At 38.6% G+C, this 22,173-nt stretch overlaps 1 protein-coding gene across 3 annotated transcripts in view; it reads right to left on the minus strand.

Moving 5' to 3' along the window:
* The window catches only part of LOC101480017 (roundabout homolog 2), an 83,453-nt gene extending 63,083 nt beyond the window's left edge, over positions 1–20,370 (minus strand). Inside the window, exons 1-2 of one of the 3 annotated variants that reach the window (XM_012920784.3) lie at positions 19,818–20,370; positions 16,211–16,537 (exon numbers count right to left, since the gene is read on the minus strand). In XM_012920784.3, the coding sequence (XP_012776238.3) occupies positions 16,211–16,537; positions 19,818–19,872 (382 nt within the window). In that variant the 5' untranslated portion in view covers positions 19,873–20,370. Of the gene's footprint in view, positions 1–3,260; positions 3,736–16,210; positions 16,538–19,817 lie in introns of those variants that run through there. The other 2 variants (XM_014408600.2, XM_076889012.1) reach the window with 2 other exon arrangements.
* Between the last annotated feature and the right edge of the window lie 1,803 nt (positions 20,371–22,173).

A 22,173-nucleotide genomic window follows, 5' to 3' on the forward strand; every position in this document is an offset into this window, starting at 1 on the left:
GCATTTCTGCACATTCTGACAGAAAGCTGTCAGCGGTGAAGCTGGAATGATTTTCCACTGGCATCCATGGAGAAAATCCTGGTTGGATTCAGAGCTGGCTTTTCTGATGTGTAAGAGTGCTGGAGACAGGCCTAGCAGGTTTAAGCAGATTAATTAGGGTGTAGCGTAGACTGTGAAGAAATCTCTCTTCCATAGATGCTATATCCACTGACAAAGCTTTGCATAGCAGCAAGTCCCTAAAATGTGCACACAAGCACCAGCATATCTTTTTAACTCTATAACACACACAAATGTGCTGCACATACACATAGATGAGACACTGTAGGAGGGCCAAAAGTCTGCCATGGCCCAGACTCATCCAATAATGACACCTCCCTCCCCTCTCTCTTCACTGAATATGTTTATCCTCCCTGTTTCCCTCTTACTCAGTTTTTGCTCAGAACACATTTCCGTTCGTTAGCACACTTGCAAGGAAAATGTTATTCTATTAGGGATAATTTTCACTTCCTGTCTCTTTCTCAGAACACACTGTTCAAGCAATCATGGGTGCCCTTGAAGTGAACAAAACAAACAAACAAACAAACAAACAAACAAAAAAACAGAAGAGTGACTGACCCAGAGATTAGCAACCATGAAAGTCGGAGTTTATAATTCTAAACTGATGCTAAACACAAGCAGCGATGAAGCCTACTTTTTTGTGTATAATACTGAGTGCTGTTCATGATCGCATGGAAAGTGAAAAGGAACTCGTCCAAACTCAAACCAAAACTTATTACCCATGCTTCACTCTGTGTGACCACCATTTATCTACTGTCTAATCTCAATGCACTGATTGATACTGAAGAAAAGACAAGGGCAAAAAATAGAAGCACACCCCCTCTCCAACCCCATCCCCGCCTCTCCCTGATTCCTCATCACCATCATCATTTTCATCATTACATGAAATATGACCGAGAGCAGAATCCCACAATGCCGTGCAAATGTCTACGTGAGTTAGCATCAAGAAGACACAAGAGATATGCATGCATCATCTGGCCAGGAGAACATCACTTGTGGGGAGACAGCCAGAGGCCCTAAGGAGGAGAGGCACGGAGGAGGAGGGTAAGGCAAGGGGGTGGAGAGTGGTGGTGTTGATGGTTGATGGTGGTGGTTGTGTGTGTGTGTGTGTGTGTGTGTGTGTGTGTGTGTGTGTGTGTGTGTGTGTGTGTGTGTGTGTAGGGGTAGGGGGTGAATAGAGGAGAATGGTAGAAAGCAGGGGAATAGACTGTGTACAACAGAGGAAAACTGAGTGAAAACCAAAAACAGAATGTGGTACAATATTAGGGAAGAAAAAGGGATGAAATAAGTAGAAGATTCACTACGGCACAACCAAGGGAAATAATACAAAGAGGCAATCAGAGAAAATGGAGGCATAATATCCCAGCACTGCATAATCTCCACAGATTCAGGCATGATGTATAATCTCCACAGGTTCAACAATAGTCCGTGTGCCCTAATTCTGAGCCAATTACAAAGTGTGGTGTTTGCTTTTGCGTGCGTACATGAGTATGGATTTGAATAGGAGGACCTTGAATGTTCGAATGAATTTAGGATTTGTGGTGAGGGGTGGAGGGGTGGGTGACTTCTCAAGAGTGCTGACAGCTGGGGTCCCCATCCATGCAGCATCTATGCCCTTCACTGACCAGATTAAAGCTGAAATGACAAATGCACAAAGGCTGGAAACATCTGTTCTGGAACACACTGTCCGTCCCTCCCCACGTTGAGCTCTGTTGGTCACTCCTCAGCTCCAGTCCCCATGCGGACAGCATCTGCAGCAATGGACTAGTACACATTAACTACTGGAGCATGAGAGACCAAGCAAACCAACTAACCATGGGAACAACATCCTTTACAGAGGAACACTTTATAAAAATGCCTTCTGCAGTGCTACAGTCCTATTGTCTCTTAACCAAAATGTTAATTTTGTAATGACTCGTGATTCTCATTGTAGCTCCCTCATATTGCATATTTGAATTTGTTCTAAATATAAGATTTATCATGTGACATTTTGCTCTTTCCCATTAGTTATCTGAGGCGTAAAAATGGTTACGACAAGGATAACGTAGCGAGAAGAAATAAATTGTTGTGCTTTCCATGAAAATACTACTATTGTACACATAAGCATTTTTTTTCTGCCAAGCCAGTGTCGAGGGAGACAAACAGGAAAAACAGTGAAGAAGAACAATGTTTTTCTGAGGACCCTTTGGTAATGAAATCTTTCGCTTCTACAAAAATGAAATTTCACGGCGTGGCATCCCTCATTGTGAACTACTTTAAGTATGGAATTAAGACTCTGTAGCTCACGACATGTTTCCCATCACTTTTCACTCTGATAAGGGATTTTTACAGCTGCAGTAGAGGGCTTAAAAGTCCTTAGATATAGTAGCTGCATTGACAAATCCATGAAGTAAAAGGTACCTGACTCATCCAACAACCTAGAAAATCTGTTTTGTACATGCAACATAAAAAGAATAATCAAGAATCTGAAGGATCATAGTATACCTGGTCTCTGGCATATACAAATAAAGAACAACATAGGAAACGTGTGTGTTGGGCGCTGGAGAGGAGAAAGTAATAAAAGAGAGTGGAATGATAAGTGAGCTTTCAAGGTTGAAGAGAATATGAAATCAGAAAAAGCAGGGTTATGTAACTGAATGAAGAACTAAATAGAGCATTTGGTTTAAAGGAAATAAAAATCTGTAAAGTATAAACCAACAACACGGTATGAGACGGTTAGTAGCCGTCTTGATTATCAGAAATCCCACTTAGACCTAGGGATGGGTATCGTTTAGGTTTTATCCGATACCGGTGCCAAATCGGTACTTTTGAAACGGTGCCGGTGCTCAAACGGTGCTCAAACCGGTGCTTAAAGAATGGAGAACACAAAATTGGTCCAAAAACCTCTCATGTTCAGCTGTTTTTTATAAAAAGATAACAATGTTAGCCTTTTCTGCAGCTATGGGGCATATATGGTATCACTCTTGGCTGGAAGTAGTGCTTAAACAATGGAAAAAAACACAAACTTTGTCCAAAAACCTCTCATGTTTAACTGTTTTCCACTTTTTCTTTGGTCATTTTAGCCTTTTTAGCCAGGGTGAAGGGAGTATCTGCCATCAAACAAGAAGACAGCCGCATGTAGCTATGATGGTGTTTGCTAGTTCACCTTACATGCATTAATGTAATAACGTGGTTAGCCTACTCAACGTAAATTAGCTACTCACGCAGAGAAGAACGGCTGCTGCTGCCACCATCATCCGTCATCATTTCTGCTACACTGGCAGGGCTAGGGGCCAGGACTCTCCTCTTCGTGTTTTTGGGGGATGTTGCATAACAGCCAACCCACCCGCAGTAGATGCGCTCGGTGTGAGGTCTCGCAGCAAGCTATCAAATACGGCGCATTTCTGGGCTTTTAAAAAAAACGCTATGCATCGCCAGGTGTTTCATCGGATTTGAGGTTTTACCTCCTTTGACAGTATCACAGTATCAGCTTAAAGCACTTGTTGCAGGCTGCTGAGTTTGCATATTTTGCTGTGAAGTACAGCCAGACTTTTGACCGCTTCGCCTTGGACATTTTTAATCTGTAGCTCTGCTCTAAAAGAACGTACGTACCTGGCCCCGCCTACTATCCTCGGAAACGTAAAATGATTGGCTAGAATCTAAAGTGTATCACAGCTCAGGAAAAAAAAGCACCGAAATAAAGCACCGAAATGTGCGCTGCTTTTCGGTCTGGTTACTACCGTTTATGTCAGAACCGGTGCCATCATGGCACCGGACACCGGTACCCATCCCTACTTAGACCCCTGAAACACTAGTCCTGAGTCTACCATCTAACCACACCAAGTGTAAGTATCACTTACGTTACACAAACAGACACATGTCAGATGGGATGTAATGTTATTTGGTGCCTTGTTGCAATTACACCCTTTACAGCAGTTGAGAATAAATTAAGACACACAGGGGTGCAGCACTTTATGGATTTGCTGATATAAAAGGTAGTGACAGGAAACATTCTGTCAGCCCACTTTGTCTTGTAGAAAGCATTTATTTATGAAATCACCTTAGCCAGGTAAAAGCACAAGCAGACAGATGCTCGTGAGTTTCAGGGTTAGATAAAAGAAAAATACTACATCCAGCAGGTTTCATGAATTAATGAAGCTTCCGGATATTCCCATTCCTCTTTACTCATTCAGGTGTGTACTGTGAAAGCCTGATGTCATTTTATTGCTGCTCTGGTCCTAGCACTCTCAACATTTTGTGAATCAGAGTATTGGGTGGATGGACTTCAGCATAGACTGATGCAATGGGAGTGAATGAATGGGCAAACGGAAGTCTTGCATGTGACACTTAGCAGTTATAATAGCGCTTTGGCCTAGATTGGGTAGAATGTTGGGTAGACAACATGAATAATAAACCAACTACAGAGACCCTCTGGCTGGTTGGTGATGTTCCTCACTCTCATCACCCCAGCCAGACTGAAGAAGGGAGTGGATAGGCACACTTAAGTTAGCAGTATTACACAGTGAAACAGCAGATATTTCAACACATTCACTGGCTTCCAGCGATGGTTAATATACCACGAAAAGAATGATGATAATACGTTTTAATAAAACTGCATGTGTTATAGTCCACGGGGGATTTTTTTTCTTTTTTGCATTAGGGCAATCTGCCTAAATATGCCCTCTAACCCACATCGAGAACATGCATATATTGTACATCAATAACTGCAGTGCAACAATTATGAAGCATTATCATTTTGCTGAGAGACACACGCCTTTGCTTTGTCACACTCAGATGCACACACAATCACACATGAGTAAAGACACCCAATCCCACACGCAAACACACAAATACAGTGTGAACACATTATCATGCTAGGGGTCACTTTAAATTACTGATTTCTTTTTACTTTAAAAAGAAAATTAAATTCTTAATTTAATTTCTGAATATAATCCATTACCCGTCCTAATAGCGTCATGCCGCTTTATATATTTGTCATAAAACAAGGCTGGATGTCGCTTTCTGAAAACAGAAGGCTACACCCAGCAGCAGCTTCTACAGATGACAGAGGCAATAAGTTACAGCTATATCTGTAATAGTGTGAAGGCCCCATTCAAGGTCTGCTAATGGAGTAGCTCAAGCCAGCGCCAACTCATCTAAAAGGAGATGTATAGCCATATTTCAAATTCAAATGTTGGAACACGACTGCATTAAATTATAGCCAGTAATGTACTGTGTTTGGCATCACAATATAATACCTTGAAAAGTAGACGGTGGTATGTAATGAATCATTTTGTGATCCGTCATATTGAAAATGGATTTTGTAGCTGGTCTTTGCAAGCTCAACACAAACGTGTTGAATATAAAATGTATGCATGGCTGAATTCTTCTGACAAATACTGTTACATGTATGTTATTTAATGGTCTAAAAATAAATAAATAATAATTCTTACCACACAGTCCTCAACTTAGGCATTAAAGTTGAAGGCTACTTTGATAGTAAACACATATCTTTCCTCGCTGGATGAGAAATCTGTAGCTGGAAGCTGCAACCCTCAACACAATTTTGAAAGAAGATTTTCAATATGTGTGCAGGACTCCTCAGGTAGATAGCAATATTTGGTTTATTCATAACAACAATCCCCAGTCACAGGTTGTGACAGGTGCATGTGAGTATGACCTAGCCACTGACTCAGTAAACACAATCGCTTAAATGAAAGGATGACACTGACTGCTGCTTTCATTAGGATGAATTCTATAGTTACTGGGACATTATAAATCCAGACACTTTCAACTTGTGAATAAAATAAGTCTGTTTATAATCTGTCAGACTTGTAACTATTGATGATATTTTCTACTATTAGAATATTAAATGCCTTTGCCAAGCACTACTCCCTGGAGTCTTTTAGAGTGCTTGTTTTTATCAGACAGAGTTAGTGTTGTTTTCCTTCTGAAAGAATGTGAAAAATAGTCCCAAACGTGATGACGCATCCGTAAATGCAGGATGATAAAATCCCAAGAGGGTAAAGATCAACTGACCATGAAAAGTAACCAGATTCCATAATTTAATAGTTAGCATCTGTTTGACAAGCAACCTTGTTTATCACTGACTTATGTAACTCAGAATTCTTTCTAAAACAAACAAACAAACTTTAGTCATCGTTTTGCTGGATAACATTAAAAGTGCTTTTTGAAGGGGGAACAGTTGTATTAGCAAGTTAGTGTGTTATTGTAAGTAAAATAAAATAGTGCTTATTTAAATAAACATTTATTCAGTGAAATTCAGTGAGATATTTAAGTACATTTCCATTCTTATTAAATGTTGTCATTATATTAAAGGAAAAACATAACCACTTACAAGCATTTTAAATATGACACTCGGGTAAAATATATAAAATAAGGTAAAAAGACAGGATGTATATGGGGAAACAAATTTTGATGTATAATTAAGACAGAGACATGGAGAGGGGAATGTAAGATGTTATATCTTGAATTTCCACTTACATACAAATGATTCTCATCATAAATTAGAAAGTTGAAACAAGCTTGAACACAGCAAATCAAGCTAGTGTGCTTCTTCACGCCAGGCATATGTTTCTTCCAACCAACTGTAAGAAAGTGCACCAGAGCTCTTAAAGGTGTTTGCATGGTCCAATTAACACCAGATGCTAGCCCTTAGCTAACTTACCGAACCTCATAATGCACAGACCTCCAAGGAGTGAACATGGTCCAGTTAGCACCAGATGCTAGCCCCTTCACTCATTGTCTTCAGCCAAAAAAAAAAAATCAAAAAAAAATCCATAAATTAGTTCTACTTCCTTGCCCTGGCCACCTCTATATCTGCAGTTTATAAATACTTTTAACATAAAACTGCCTGAAAAGACAGGAAAATAAATATGTGGTTTGTATTTTTATTACCTGGAAGAAACAAAAGTATTCTCCTACACTACTATTAAGACCCCAAAACAAATCGAGAAACATATCCAACAGATTCTAACACGTTCATTTGGGATTCTACAGTCATAGGAGATATGACTATATATACAGTACAGATTAATTCAGTCTTCTTTGAATTCAACACCTATTCTATAAAATGTGACTAGACTCTCATTCAGAAGTAAATATAGTTTTGAAGCACTGGATAGAATGAATTTCTTTAATAATTTTTAAAAAAGTTATTTAGCTATTTTTGTGTATATATGATATGTTTTCAATAAGTGACCTCCGATAGGAAAAAGTTCAATGCTGAGCCTTTCAGCTTTTCTCTACTTTGACAATCCAAGAGCTTGACCTTTCCAAATGCAAGTTCAACAGCAGAAATGAAGAAAAAATAACTAAGATTACTGAAAACTTATAGACATGTGTAGTATCCATTTTTGATGAACAGAAAAAAATCAAATATAAGAGCATGCACCATGCCTAGAGGAACATTTGTCATAAAATGATGGCATCATTTTACATGATTAAAAACAACAGCAAAAAAAAAAAAAAAAAAAAAAAGATCTCCACACACATACTAAACAACTTGAATAGAAATAAAGCCACCTTACGAATCCACGTACCATAACCTGAAAGCTACTCGAATACATATTATTCACATCATCTTCAAGGATTTGATAATTATCACATTCAAAAAGCTTCCCATGCATACTAATGCCCACATGAGTGTGATCAGGTTATATTTGCATGTGGAGTCTTGATACCATTTTCCCTGTCTGAGCTTCACAATGATCTACAAATGTAAGCCACATTTTAAGTGCTGTGGAAAAGACTGGATAGTTAAACACCAACAGACGACATGGTAGGCTCCCTCTGTAGCTTATTGTCTAAAGTGAGTACATGTTTGGAACAGTTTGTAATGTGAATAACTATAATCTCATTATTTTAGAAAAAAGCCTAACTACCTAACAGGTGGAAAATCAGAATATACCAGCTGTGATTCAGCTGTGTTAACAATGCACCATGGTCTTTGTTCGTTTTTCATTTGGAAATTATATGATTTCATTTAGGGCTATTTGGGGGCTTGTTTCTCTCTTTCACTTCAAGGTTTCTGTTTTTGATGCTATACTACTAATACTAATATAGCTACTGTAAATTATACTGTATGTAGCTCACTGACATACAAGAAACTGATGGCTGATTACAGGCTGCTTAGCAACACCAAAATGGCCCTATGGAGAGAAAAAAAAGAATCAGTGTGATTGGGATCATAAATGCACGTGGAGAAGCATCCCTTTTTTTGTGCAATCACCACTAAGAGGTATTAAAGAAATATACGCTTGCACAGTTTTGAATTATTTTTTTTACATCTGCTCGCATTAGATACAACCAACTTAATTGTGAAAAAAATGTTGAATAACCACACATAATACTGCAATGCTGCATCGATTTGGCCCAAATGTGCACGACAAATGTAACCTGCTAAAGTATGACGGCATGTATTAATAATGCTAATGATTCAATTTGGTGAAAACCTGAGAAAGCTCACTTCTTATCAGCTGGGTTCAAAACCCTATACTGGCTTAACAAAAGCAGGGTAAACAGAGGAAAGATACACAAGGGCTGGTGAACTGGAAACAGATTGTACAATGTGGCCAACCTATCTACTCATACAAAACATTGACAGTCTGCCTAGAAACACACAGGGCTGGCAGGCAGACACTAACCCTGGGTGTTTTCAAAACAGTGAAATGCATGATTAATGGCAAGTTGCCACTTTTTGAAGCACCACAAAATGTCTCCTAATAGAACGGCTACTAAACCTTGAGTGATTTACTACGTTTTCAGACTCACACCATCAGTCCTAACTACAGGTAAGTACCTTAAAATAGTAATGACTGTTCACAGCAAAACTCTAAACCCAAACAGCTTTCTGAAGAAAACCTCCCCATATGATATATACCAAATGTAAAGCATAAATATGGTGATGTAGATAAATTATGCCTTCTATGAGATGAACTTTGTGAAAGAAGATATTTTCATGCCTGGAGAAAGCATTGCTTTGACTCTCACAGTACATTATACCAACCAGTAGCCCATGTTGCTCAGGGTAATGCGCATCACTGAGGAGAAGACAATGACAAGAAAGCAGTGAGTGATGATATAGATCACAGCACAGCTATATGGCTGCAAACTGAATATATTGCCCATACTGTACATGTTGAACATAATTGGTTGCTGAACTTTTTTTTAGTGCTCTTCTTTATATATGGTTTCCAAGGAGCAACACATTTTTTATTTATTTTATTTATTTAATTATTTAAATTGGACTAAAGCAATAGGTAATATTTTCTGGGCTTCTTTTGGACATTTTTTTTATACAGTTCTTGTACTAGACCATATTCAGAGGAATGTTCTGTCAACACATAAAAGACCACTTAACATGTGGTGTGCAATAATTTTAGAGAATAGGTAGAAAATAATATTTTTGCACCAACAGGATGATTCCTAAAGAGCTATTATTTGAAAACTTGGCCTGTCTTGGCATGGTGCGCAGTATTTATTCATTTTTTTTTTTAATGAATTGAATAACTCCATCAAAGACCTGACATAGGACCCACGAGATGGATCTGATATTTATTCTGATCTATCTACTGTTCACTGAGAAAAGTCTATGGTATGCCAAATAAACAAGAAGGAGACTGAAGGAATCAAATTCTGGTCCAAAGCCTCATCCAAATGTGCAGAGAAGGTCAGGAAACCCGTTAAACCCGGAGGAGGCTCTGTCATGATTTGGGGCTGCATGTATATCACCTGTAAATCGATTGTCAACTGCTTTATTTTTCAGCTTGGCAATGATTCCAAACACACTTCCAAAAAGCACACCTAGAAAGAAAATCACACAGTGGAACATTATCAGTCATAGCTTGGCCTCCCCATTGGCCAAATGTCAACAATATTGAAGCAGAGTGGGACCATCTCAACCCTTTAAGGCCTATTGGAGCAGAACTCCCCGCTTTGCTGAACTATTTTTAAATCCCAGTAGAATTGCAACCATATAAGTTACCGCAAAAATGTATTTTGCATAGGAAACCGGAGGAGTTGTACTTACATCTTATGCATTCAGCTTGTCCTCGGTTTCCTTCCACATATGGTTTTGCAAAAATTGCACAAAGAGCACTTGCAGCAACAAAAATATTCCAGAAACATGCTTTTGCCGATCCGATCAGCTGTTCATAGCACTTCGTACGTTGGCATAGACTTCAGCATGAACAAACATGTCTGCCATGTCTGTCATGTTTGAGTTTATGCTTTTCTGTATAGTTTCTGGGACACTTAGAACTCAAATTGCACTGTTGGAAATAGTTTATTTTGATGCACATGCTGTTTTTTTGTTTTTTTGCAAATTTGCAATATAATATTTATTTCCGTTTTTCCTGCAGTATACAAAAATTGGTGTATCTAAAAAATAAAACTATGAAGACATTCAAAATTATTTTCCTGTGGTTGGAAACTATTTTCTGCAACTTTTTTTGTATTTACAGTTTTTAAGTATATACCTCTGAAATTTCTCTAACTAGAAATATGTTTAAAAAGCAAAAACTATTTCCTTTTTTTGTAGTTTATTGCCCTTTTTTGCAATTTATGTACTTACTATGGACGTAATGCATACATATTATTACATTTGGGATAGAACGGTTGTATTGACATACAGCAACTTGTAATGCTCCCAAAAATGGCAGTACAACATGTAAAGAGAAGCTCTGGCGAACTTGGTTCTATGGTGGAGAACAGAACAAAAGCAAACAAAAAAAAAGCTTTAGATAAAAGATGCCTGATGAACGATTCCTGAAAACTACTTGAAGAAATTGCAAGAAATCCAACAATCAAAAAGAATTCAGATAGTGCTAAAGAACAAAGAAAGTCTTACCAAATACTGACTTTCAAGAATTGTACAAACTTTTAACTTTTAACTTATATACTTTATTTCCATTTATGTTTGAACATGTTTCAATGAATCACTGCACCTATTTTCCCATTTTCCAGGCAAAATTTAAAGACGTTATGGGCAGCTCAAGACTTTTTCACATGTCCCACCTCGCAGATTTCAGTCTGAAATCAAACTGTCAGTAAATGAATTTACTCTTCTATTATACTAAAATTCCAAAATTTTGTGTTCAATATTTCAGCAAAAACGATTACCATAGGGATCTATGGTAAAAAAAATAAAAAATAAAAATCTAGCACTAGATTTATCTAGCATTGTTTCTGCTTAGTTCACTAGTTGTCTGGGACTGTGAGGATTTAATTGATGATTGTCTGGCTGAGTGACTATACATCTAATTCTCCTAGCACAGTTGAACAGAAGGGGACTCGTCTTGTTCTTGAGTTTGGTGCTAATGAATACCCTCGCATCTGCCGCCTCTCCGCCCACAACTCCCTTCAAAACATCACCGTTCATGTCTTTCTGTCCCTTCTCTTAATAGTTTGAGGAAGCTGTTCTAATTCCATCAACTGCCACTCACTCTGATGATTAGTGCCAGTCCACTGGTGGCCTGGAGGTTGCACAGTTGTTTGTTCACGTTGCTCAGAAGTAGCGCTCAGCTGTAATGTCTGACTTAACAGAGTGAATATGTAAAAAAGCTGCCTCAGTGGTTGGCCAAGTGTGATTGTACACACTGACAGCAGGTGCCTGTCGATTATTAAAATTACATACTTGGATGTGAGATCCAGGTGACATGTTGCAACAGTAGCAAAAACACAATGGGCCTTGTTTATCAAGAAAAAAATACATGACATTCTAATAATAAACAGGTATTTTTTTTCCCTTTGAAATAACTGATGTTATCATTTGTGTCATATATACACCAAATAAGACGGTCAGGAAATAGAATCTCGAGAAGGCTGAAAATTCTTCTGTTTCGTGCCTTGCTATAGTCCATCAGCTTAGAAAATAAATATGCTCCCATTGTCCACAGGATAAAATTTATGCTTTCTAGCCTTCATTTTTTTCCACTTATACTTATTCAGGGTTAGTTCAGTCTTGCTCAGCTAAGAGTCAATGTAAATGTAAAACATTTCCTCTGAAAAACCACGGTGCTGGAAAATATCCACAGTGCGCTAAAAGATTTAACAAGGAAGGAATAACCATGCAGATGGTATGAAAATATGTTAATACTGTCCCTCTAGACATCACAGTTGTATTGAAGTCAGCCTGAAGCTAGATGATTAGGCACAAGAAGCAAGTTAAAGGCAAAGACTTTAAAATATGCCAATGTGTTAAGTGAATAACAAATCAAATAATGGAGGAAATAAAGAAATGGTGAGTTATGCACAATAATTTCTTCAGATTTCAAGAAAAACTAACATTTTGTCTGTCCTTTTAGATGATTCTCAACAACAACAAAAAAACCTGTGGTTTAAATTTGCACTGTTACTATTAATTCTTTAACATGAGCCCTGTTAAGGCATAAGGGGAGAAAGAAAATATGTGTGCAAATAGATGTTTTAGTATGGACTGGCTAATTTATATGACAAACAAATGTTGTGAGGTACATCATTTGTTGATGCCAGGCTGTCAGCTGTAGGTTTGTCTGGCATATCTGCATAATTTACATATTTTAAGCTTTGCTGCCATCTTAAACAGCTGAAGTGTTTTGCATCACACGGAATGAATAATGTCTCTTCAAATTTCACTCAGACTCAAGCTCACAAAATGCATGACGAACCACCAAAATTGAGCTTGTATAGCACAAATGTACCCAAGGGAGCAGCACCCCTCTAGTTAGCTACATTTTCTGAGCCACTGGTTAAGATACAATGCTACAGCCCATTAGAAAATCTGAGGATGTGTGTGGACTCCTAAAGACCATTCTAGAGCTAGACTCACTGTCAGATCATCCCCACAGCACTTTCGTATACCCGTTTGCTCCCACCCGGAGCATTGCATGACAACTTTGGCTGCAGCAATACTGGCAGGAACCTGCAGTCCCTGGAGGAGTCATGTGATTATGCATCCCTGTAACCATGATATTCTGAATTACACAGAGAAGACTAAAATCTGCCCGGCATGTACTGTCCTTTATGTAAGAAAGGCTGTGGAAAACAAAAATGATCCCTTAACACTATGTACACAAGGCAGTTACTATAAATATAATACATACTGAAAATATGTGGATCCTATCCTGGGCTTCCTTATAATAGACAAGATATACTGAGCTGTACAAATAGATTAATGAGTATTTGGACCATTTATTTTTTGTTTTTAGTTTTGCTTCTGTACACCACTGCAGTGGACATCAATGAAGATTGATTCATGTGAAGGCAATTATTAGGGTGGAAATCAAAATAATAAAGTTAGAATTGGGAAATTGAACATCTGATACACTGCTAAAAAAGAACAAATGCACTGACAAGAACAGCAACACCAAAAAGTAGCATCTAACCAAGTCAAGTCATCTTGTGGGGGTAGGTGCATCACTGTCAAAGTCGTCTACATAAATGTAAATATTGGTCAATTGACGTTGCCAGAAAAAATGTGGAACATTTTGAAAAAAAAAAAAGAAAAAATCTTTGGACATATGAAACCAAGCTTGACTTGTTCGACAATTATGAGGAGTGAAAAGTATGGCGAAGGAGAGAAACAGTTTGTGATCCAAAGCATACCACATCATCTGTCAAACATGGTTGAAGTAATGTTATGGCATGTATGGCTGCCTGTGGAACCGAGTGGTTATTGATGATGTGACTGCTTAAAGCAGCAGCACTAGCAGGCTATGCTAGTGCTACTTCTCTGCTCAGACTCAGCCAAATGCTGCAAAACTGATCAGACAGGACTTCACAGTGCAAATATATAATTAATCAGAGCGCAGCAAAAGCAACCTAAGAGTTTCTCAAGGCAACGGAATGGGAAACTCTTCAATGGCCTTGTTACTTTTCTTTTATTAAAGAAAAATAAATTGAAGGCAGAAAGGCCCACAAAAAACAGGAACTAAAGGTGGTGGCAGTAAAGGACTTAGAGAGCAGAAACAACATTTCGTGATGTCCATGGGTTGTAGAATTCAGGCAGTCATTTCATTTACTTTTGGTAAATCCATTGAATTACTGCCATAAGTTTATACTCAAATCACATCTCGCTTGTGTGATTTAAATTAACTAAGGTGGTGTAGAAAGAAAAATACACACAAAAAAGTGTCATTCTCCAAATATGTATGGCTCTATCTAGAAATACGAAGTGTACTCATGAGGTGTACTCCTCAGAGCCAACACTGATCCTTCAAAATGTCCTCAAAATGATTACGATGGTGCTTTGAATACAAAAAATATAAACCAATTGGTGTGGATTCAAGAATGTATCCTATGATGTGCAACAAAACATGCCTTTCAAAGAATATTAAAGCTTTGCTGAGCCATGCTGAGGAAGACATTTCTATATTTTCTAATATTTAGGTGTTGCTACTCTATTTTGGGTAAGTCACATTTACAACATATGTATGGTTGCTACACATAACATAGGTTTCTCACGAAAAAAAAACCAAGAAACAATTTATAAGTAGCTGCAGCTTTAACAGTGACAAAGAATGTGAGAATTAACTCAGAAAATGAATTCAGAATGCCGGTTTGAGCTACAACATACAAATGAGCTTTATTGTGTTTAGGGAGAACCAGAAAATCCCCACAAAATCACTCTGACACAGTCACTGTGCTCATAAAGTAGGCATCTATTCAGTCAAGGGAATCAGTGAAGCCGCCAGAAGATGTGTCTCTTGACATTATAACGACAGTTTTGGGTCTCTGGTTTCTTTATGAGAAAGAATTATTCACTATCTTCAAAGACAACTGTACAGCTCAAGAAGTGCAGTGTAAATGTGATACAAAGTGCAGTGTAAATTCCGATTACAGTGAGACAGGGATGCTAGATAATACCAGCTATAATACCCGACACCACAATGTCTCGTTTTGTATGGGGAAGCCAATGTTGTATCCTCTGACGCACACATACACACAGACACACAGACACACACTCGTTCTTATGGCTCGATTTGTATGTCCTATTACATTGCCAGCATCTGCGTAAGCCTCAGCACTTCCAGGACAGTTCACTGCCTTGAAACAAAGACGAGGTATCATCAGTAAAAGAAGACAACAGAAACACAAGACAACAGGGACTGAATACAGCAATAAGGCAAAGAGATCATGTGGTGCACAAAAAGAAGGCACAGAGATTTCAGATAATGTCTTGAGCTACAATTAGCTTCATGGTTCTTATCTCAGTTTTTTTCCCTTCCTTTTCTGTGACTTGCCCATAAAGCCAAGGGTGACAAATCAGCTGAAGCCACAACAGTGCCATAATTCTGACTCTGACATGTTCTTGTTTTAACTGTAGTAATGTAATTGTAGTACATCATAGTCAAGTCATTAGGTTCATGTCTTATATTCACCTATTTTGGAATTAAAAAGCAAATATAACAGAATGCCATGGGTGGGTGAATATTTTTTTTAATTATTATTTTAAAGCCAAATTGCAATATATTGTTTGCATGGAATTCCCCATCTGTGCTAATGATAAACACAGAGCAGGGGAGACGGTGTGGGTGTTTTTGTGTGCATGCATGTGCGTCCGAGCGTGTGTGCATCTTGTTCATGGCAAGAAATCAGCTCAGTTTAGCACATAATGGAAATGTGAATAGCCCAGAGCGCCTTTCTCCCACACAGGGAGAGAACTGGCTGGGAGCTGGCTGCGTCTTTCCAAATCCAAACACTGAAAGGGAGTTCGCTGGGTTAAAATCCTGCCTCCTTTTGCTCTCCCTCCCTGGAGCGATTCACAGCTTTGCCCATACATTACTCAAACAGGTCATCCAAACAGGTCTCACTAGCAGTCAGGAAACATATTCACACACATATGCGCACACACGTTATGCACACGGCTGGGTAAATTAACACACACTTGTAGGTTCAGCGGAAAGGTTATGTGATCTTGCGTGCACCGTGACAGATGACATCAGATGACATATACGGTAGCACAACAGCTCCACATTGTTTGCTTAATTTAACCTCTACTTTTTTATGCAATATTAGCACATTTTCATATTTTCATATACCCCACAAAAGGTTACCACCCTCACCCATGCTCCATATTCATTTATTTCCCTTTTTTTTTCATGCGACATTGAGATTTCTTTGACCATGTTATTACCTTTGTGCCTAGAGGGGCACAATGAAAAGTCAAACTTACGTGCTACTTCTAGAGACGCGTTCCGGCTTTTGGCCTCCCCCAGATAGTTTCGGGCCACGCAAACATAGATGCCATCATCTGGCTTGCTCCGTCGTCCATGAACGATGCGCAGGAAGAAGAGGGACCCACTGGGAAGCAGCATACGGTGGGAACGGGGATTTTCCCTGTTTGTCTCAACACGCTCCCCGTCTTTGTACCATTCCACCGTAGGCGGTGGACGACCCTCTGCCTTACAGTTGAGAGTGGCTGGCTCCCCCTTGGACACAATGAGGTCAGAAGGGTGTTCCACAATGCGGGGAGGGAAGTCTTCCTGGCGAAGACGAGACCCTAAAGGAAAGGAATGATGATAATGTTTATTTCATATACACATATATTTCTTTTTTAACCAACAGTATGTTTGGGATAAAGGTTGGTAACCCCTGAGTTACCAAAAACAGCAATATCAACTACAAATGAGCAACCTTTAAAAGTTAATAGGCACTGTGTCATACAACAGCAGTAAAGCAATACTGGCTTATCACAGTTTCTCTAAAATAAAAAAAGAGAGAAAAACAGGGAATTGTTGATTATCATACTTCTTTTGATTAAAATAATGACAGCTGATGACAGAGAGAAATCTTGGGGAATTATGTTGGAAAATAAGTAATGGTTTTCGTCTGTCACTAAAATAATAATTTCCACTGCAATTTAAACTGTAAATTATGCCTCTGCATCAATTTGTAAATATGATTGGTGGAACACACAAAATATAATGTGATTACAGTACCTGGAAAAAAAAAGAAAGCTGATTAGTGTCAGGTTTTTATTTGCTCTACAATATACTGTGTTTCTAAACTGAAGCTTCCATATTTACTTTCACAGACAGGAGCTGAGGAGTCATTACATCTCATTAACTTTTTCATTAACACGTTCCATCAAACACTGACATCATCAAACATGTTGTCACAGTGGGTGTATAACAGCAGCTGCTACAATGGATTTTTTGATTTGTACTTTAACACTAAGGATGTGCAAAGTTCACTATGTACTTTTCAAATCAACAGCTATATTTCGCCATAAATAATATTTACGTTTTAACCCCCAGTATTTGATAGCTGATCTCCATCAAATGTCACGGGAATGCCTGATTTTTTTTTTTTTCCATTTATTGACCAATTCAGTGGTGTTTCATATATTCCACCTCTAAATGTCACAGAGTAATGACCCGAATGTAGTGGCACTGTGTTTGTTTACCGACATGACAATCTCACAACTTTCATCTGTTCCATGGTGTATGAGCACATTAAAATATCTGAGTTAAAAGGTCTTCTCTGTCGTGTGCATACAAACAAGTCAAGTGTGTAGTGTTTAAGTCGCTAGAACTTACGTTTTCGACTGTCTTACGGAGAAAATAAATAAGATATATAATAAATAAATGAAAGTGATGTTTGGCTTCTCTTGTCTTTTTAACTGTGAGGGGGACAAATCATACAAACTGCAGAGGCAGCCGTGATCATTGACTGCTCTACAGCAACTGAAATAAAGTCATAAAAGTGAATAAAAATTTATGTGATGGTCTATAATGTTAAGAGGTTTGTTGACAAAAAGCGTTCCATTAGCTGGCACCAGCATGCCAAAGCAGGGAGATACACTGCGTATTAAAAATGCTTTTAAAACTCTATAATCTATAACATTTGTGTGGCTCTGCAAAGTCACACAAACACATATTTTGTGAAATACTGGCTTTGTTTAATTGGTCTTCCCATTACCCGGTCTCCACAGTAGCTAATGCAGAGTTTGAGGCTTGTTCTGTCAGACAACAGAATTTAAATTAGATGATTTAAGTTGTGGGTGGCACATTGGCTCAGTGGTTGGTACTGTCATCTAACAGCAAGAAGGTCCTGTGGGGTCCTGTCAGTCTGTTGGCCCTGTGATAGACTGGCATCTCATCAGGAGGGGGTTGTCTATTTCTTACTCGGGGCAGGCTCCATGGACACTATGACCCTGAATGTAAATGAGTGAAAAAAGAAGGGAAAGATTTGGATTTTTTTTTTTAAATGTAACTCCTTAAAATGGGGGTTAAAAAGGCAGATATAATTTTAATGGAGTCTGAAAGTAAAGAGTTATATTTAGATACATTTAGAACAGTTAAAATATTTTTAAAATGTTTTGTCCAGGTCCAGCCTTTGAGGCTCATTTTTCTTCCCAAATATGTCCATTTAGTGAGAACTATCCATGGTGCTGAAGCCCACACTCAAAGCCTTGCAGAAAATAAGTAGTTATTTGGGAGCTTACATGCAGTGGACACTTTGATAAAAACCAGGTTACGCTGACAGTGTTTTACCAGTACAAGCTTCAGCTTATAACTTGGAAGATTCCTTTAACTGAAAACATAAGAATGGGTATGCTGGATGTGTATTAACATATATCTCCATATTAATACATATATATCCACAGAAACCCATTAAAACCAATGCAACAGCCATGCATTAACAATGGCTTATGATGTAACTGTCAGAATGTGCTGATTCAACCCAGTAAATGTATAGAAAAATGTGGTGTGCCAATCACAGGAAACACCTGTCAGCAGGAGTCCAATACAAACTTCAACTCCTATGATGACCTCAGCGTTCAATCAACACCCGCCCCCCGACTACAGGTTTCATAAAGATGAGATGATTGCTGCTCTTGTGTGCTGCATTGACACACTGTACCATATAAACTCAGCATTTCCAGTGTACAGGAAACACCCGTTTCAAAAGCCACTTTATGTGCTGTGTAGTGCTTACACCTGCACACATTTACTCTACTGACACAGATTTGTGCTATATGGGACAAAGTAGCACAAAACACTTCAGGAGATTGAACAACGCAAGATTCTTGAAATGTAAAGGTGCAAATGAATTTTTGTGCATACAGTGTTTATGTTAAAAGGTCCATTGTACTGAACACATGCACAGCTTGGGACAGATTTTAAGACTATGTGAAGGTACACTGCCTCCACGTCAGACTAGACATTTCAAATTTGAGACAGCAGAAGGTCCATTAAGTTAACTGATCAACCTGAACGTGAGGCCACGTATCTGACGCAAGATAAAGACAATTAAAGCAATATGTGGGTCCAGCAGGAGCCATTATAGGTTTCGACATGAGTAGAACATGACACTGAAGGAGCAGAAAATATTATTTTTTCAGATAATATAGGGGGGAAAAGTTTGGCTGCCTGGACTTTTTCTTTTTTTTTTTTTTTGTCAGATTACTCAATATTGATAAGCTGTCAACCATTTAATTCAAGTAAGAAATCTATTCAGCTAAGGGTACCCCGTATAAATAAATAATCACTTTGTCTACCTAACCATTAAATAGTTGGTCTGGAACAAAATCTTATACAGGGGCTAAACTAAAAAGAAAGAGAAGAAAGTATATAATATGATGACCAAGAATTGAAGGGTGCCAGCTGTTAATCGCGTACCATACTCAGTATCTTCTTGGTGGACTTAAGCTGGAATCACTGTGGTCGAATACGCATCGGGTCACAGTTGACTATTCTTTCTATAGCATGACGTGGGACGAGACATCCTTTTAACCACGACGCTAAGTAAGAGATGCATGCACTGTATGAACTTACCATAGGTCTGGGTGTGCAGAAGTCCACAGAGAAATAAATACTGTAGAGGACCCATTCTGGCATATTGGCCTCGTGAGCTATCGGCGCATGAATTCCTCCTCAAGCAGAAACAAAAAAAGAAAAAAAGAAAAAGAATCTCATCAATCCTGTTTTCACTTGTGAGACTTTGTGACGATTTGTGAACTAAAAGAACCAAAACAGTTATTGTAGCCGCCGAGGGAAATCGTTCTCATTCACATGTCCATTCTCCCACTCCAAGAGCGCACAAGTAAGCTGTGGTCTGTCGACTCGCCGACACGTTGGCAGTTTCTGCAGTCACCAATTGCAAACATCACCGACGCCCAAAGACCCTCCAGTGACTGTCGGTCCCCCAGTTCAGACGCATTGGTCTGATACTTTACAAGGTCCGACGGCGGTGGAACTCATCCATCCCTACGTGGGACAAGTTGAGGGATGAAAGGTGGAGACGGGATTCAGTGAGAGGTGAGCAGCTGAACGGTGCAGCACAGCACAGCTCAGCCCCTCCTCTCCTCTCTCTTGCCCTGGGAGAAAAAGCCGCGCGAATGTAACAAGCACAATAAATCTGAGCATTAAAACTCAGCAGCAGTTTAGATCTGAACTGGTACAGCTATGGTCAGGAGTCGTTTTCTTTCTTTCTGTTTTTCAAGGAGATCACAGACAGCTGATATACTCATAGGCATAGTCAGCAACATGATGAGTGTCGCGTAAATGAAAGCGCGCTGTTTTGGCTGGCTTCTATTAGATTTTATTTCCTTTCATTCAATTTGTATGTACTTGGACTGATAAGATCTTAAAGCACGCCTTATTATACCTAACTGTTATTTCAAAATGTTATTATACATGTATAAATATATATTTAGCTAGTTCATCTCCGTTTGAATGAATTAAAACATCAGAATGCGTAACATACACTTGCTCGGTTTATACTTTTAGAGACTCGGTGTTAGATCCCCCAACACATTATTCCCATTCCCAACATTGCACCTGCAACTAGATATACTAGAGCCATTTTGTTTATCCAGCACACAAACATTCCTCCTTTATCTTGCAGATGTGCTCTCGCAGAGCTGATGCATAATTTCTGTTATCATTTGTCTCCTCCTGAACTCGACCCAGCGTCACCCCGCCAAAAGACACGAACGGTTGAGTAAAACGATTGAAACAAAGCTGTCTGATTTTTAGTAGCTGGCATTTTATATTCATGTTCATGGTTGAGAGAGCTATTACAAAGGTGTACAGCTGTGAAGAAATGGCACTTCATTCCTGCCCGCTGCCTGAGGCTCTTATCCAGTTTTTTCGTCAATACTGCTCAATATTGTCAATAGCATTATAAACGCAGTGCCTCACTGTTAGATGAGAATGAGATGAGGCTGTATCAGGTGCTATTGATCTGGCGAGTGAAATTAAAGCATTTTTTTAGTGCTGTGTTCACAGCAGTAGATCGAATAATAATTGTGGACAATGACTAAAATTAGTCTGTATGAAAGGGGTGTAAAGTGAACAGAATTATTTACACTGGATAGATCTCATTTATCACACAATTGTGTTTTCAAAATATTTTTTTTCCTATGGCAGCAGCCTTGTTCTTGGTGTTGTGGAGACATCTTTTATGTCTATAACTCTTTGCCTTAAAAGGGCAAGCCTTTACCAAAACTAGATTACTGTCATTAAGTGTCATCTGGGAGGAATAAAGTACTGCATTACCATTCCTGCCAAACCACAAAGGAATGGTCGCTTTAAGTGACCTGGCACCAAGTTTTTCAAAATTTGATGTTCAAAGTGACCTTAGCCCACAGCGAGCCCTGCCTCTCGGAAGTACAAAGAGGAGATAATAAATAGGCTTTTCAAGAAATTAAAAACCTCACAAAATCCATCAAGGTGAACTTTAATGACAAGTAGAGGAATCTTCAAGAACACGGTGAGTGTAATTGTGGCAAATAACTTGATACATAATGCTGCTATTCATCATTAACACTGATGAATAGCACATGCTAACACATATTCTATGGTGCTTTTTCTGTGCTTTATTTTAAAATCCCAAATGTTATTAATTAAGTTACTTATTAAGTAAAAGTATTTTTAAGTATCCCTCAATTAAAATAGATTAATGAATGCACCTGAAAAAGGTTATGTTGCATAAGTATTTGTGTACTGGCATGTGAGATCTTGCATAAGGTAAAAAAAAAAGAAATACATTTATTGAGTGTGGTGATTTGATGTTTATCTTGAAGTTGAATAAGATAAGGAAGGCAGAGAAAGACCCCATCTTTCATCACACACTACAAGATAGACAGGTTTCCAGGCAACGTGGGATTCTGCTGCCTTTCTCACACAA

The sequence above is a fragment of the Maylandia zebra genome, linkage group LG10, assembly GCF_041146795.1.
Source record: "Maylandia zebra isolate NMK-2024a linkage group LG10, Mzebra_GT3a, whole genome shotgun sequence".
Lineage (NCBI taxonomy): Eukaryota > Metazoa > Chordata > Actinopteri > Cichliformes > Cichlidae > Maylandia > Maylandia zebra.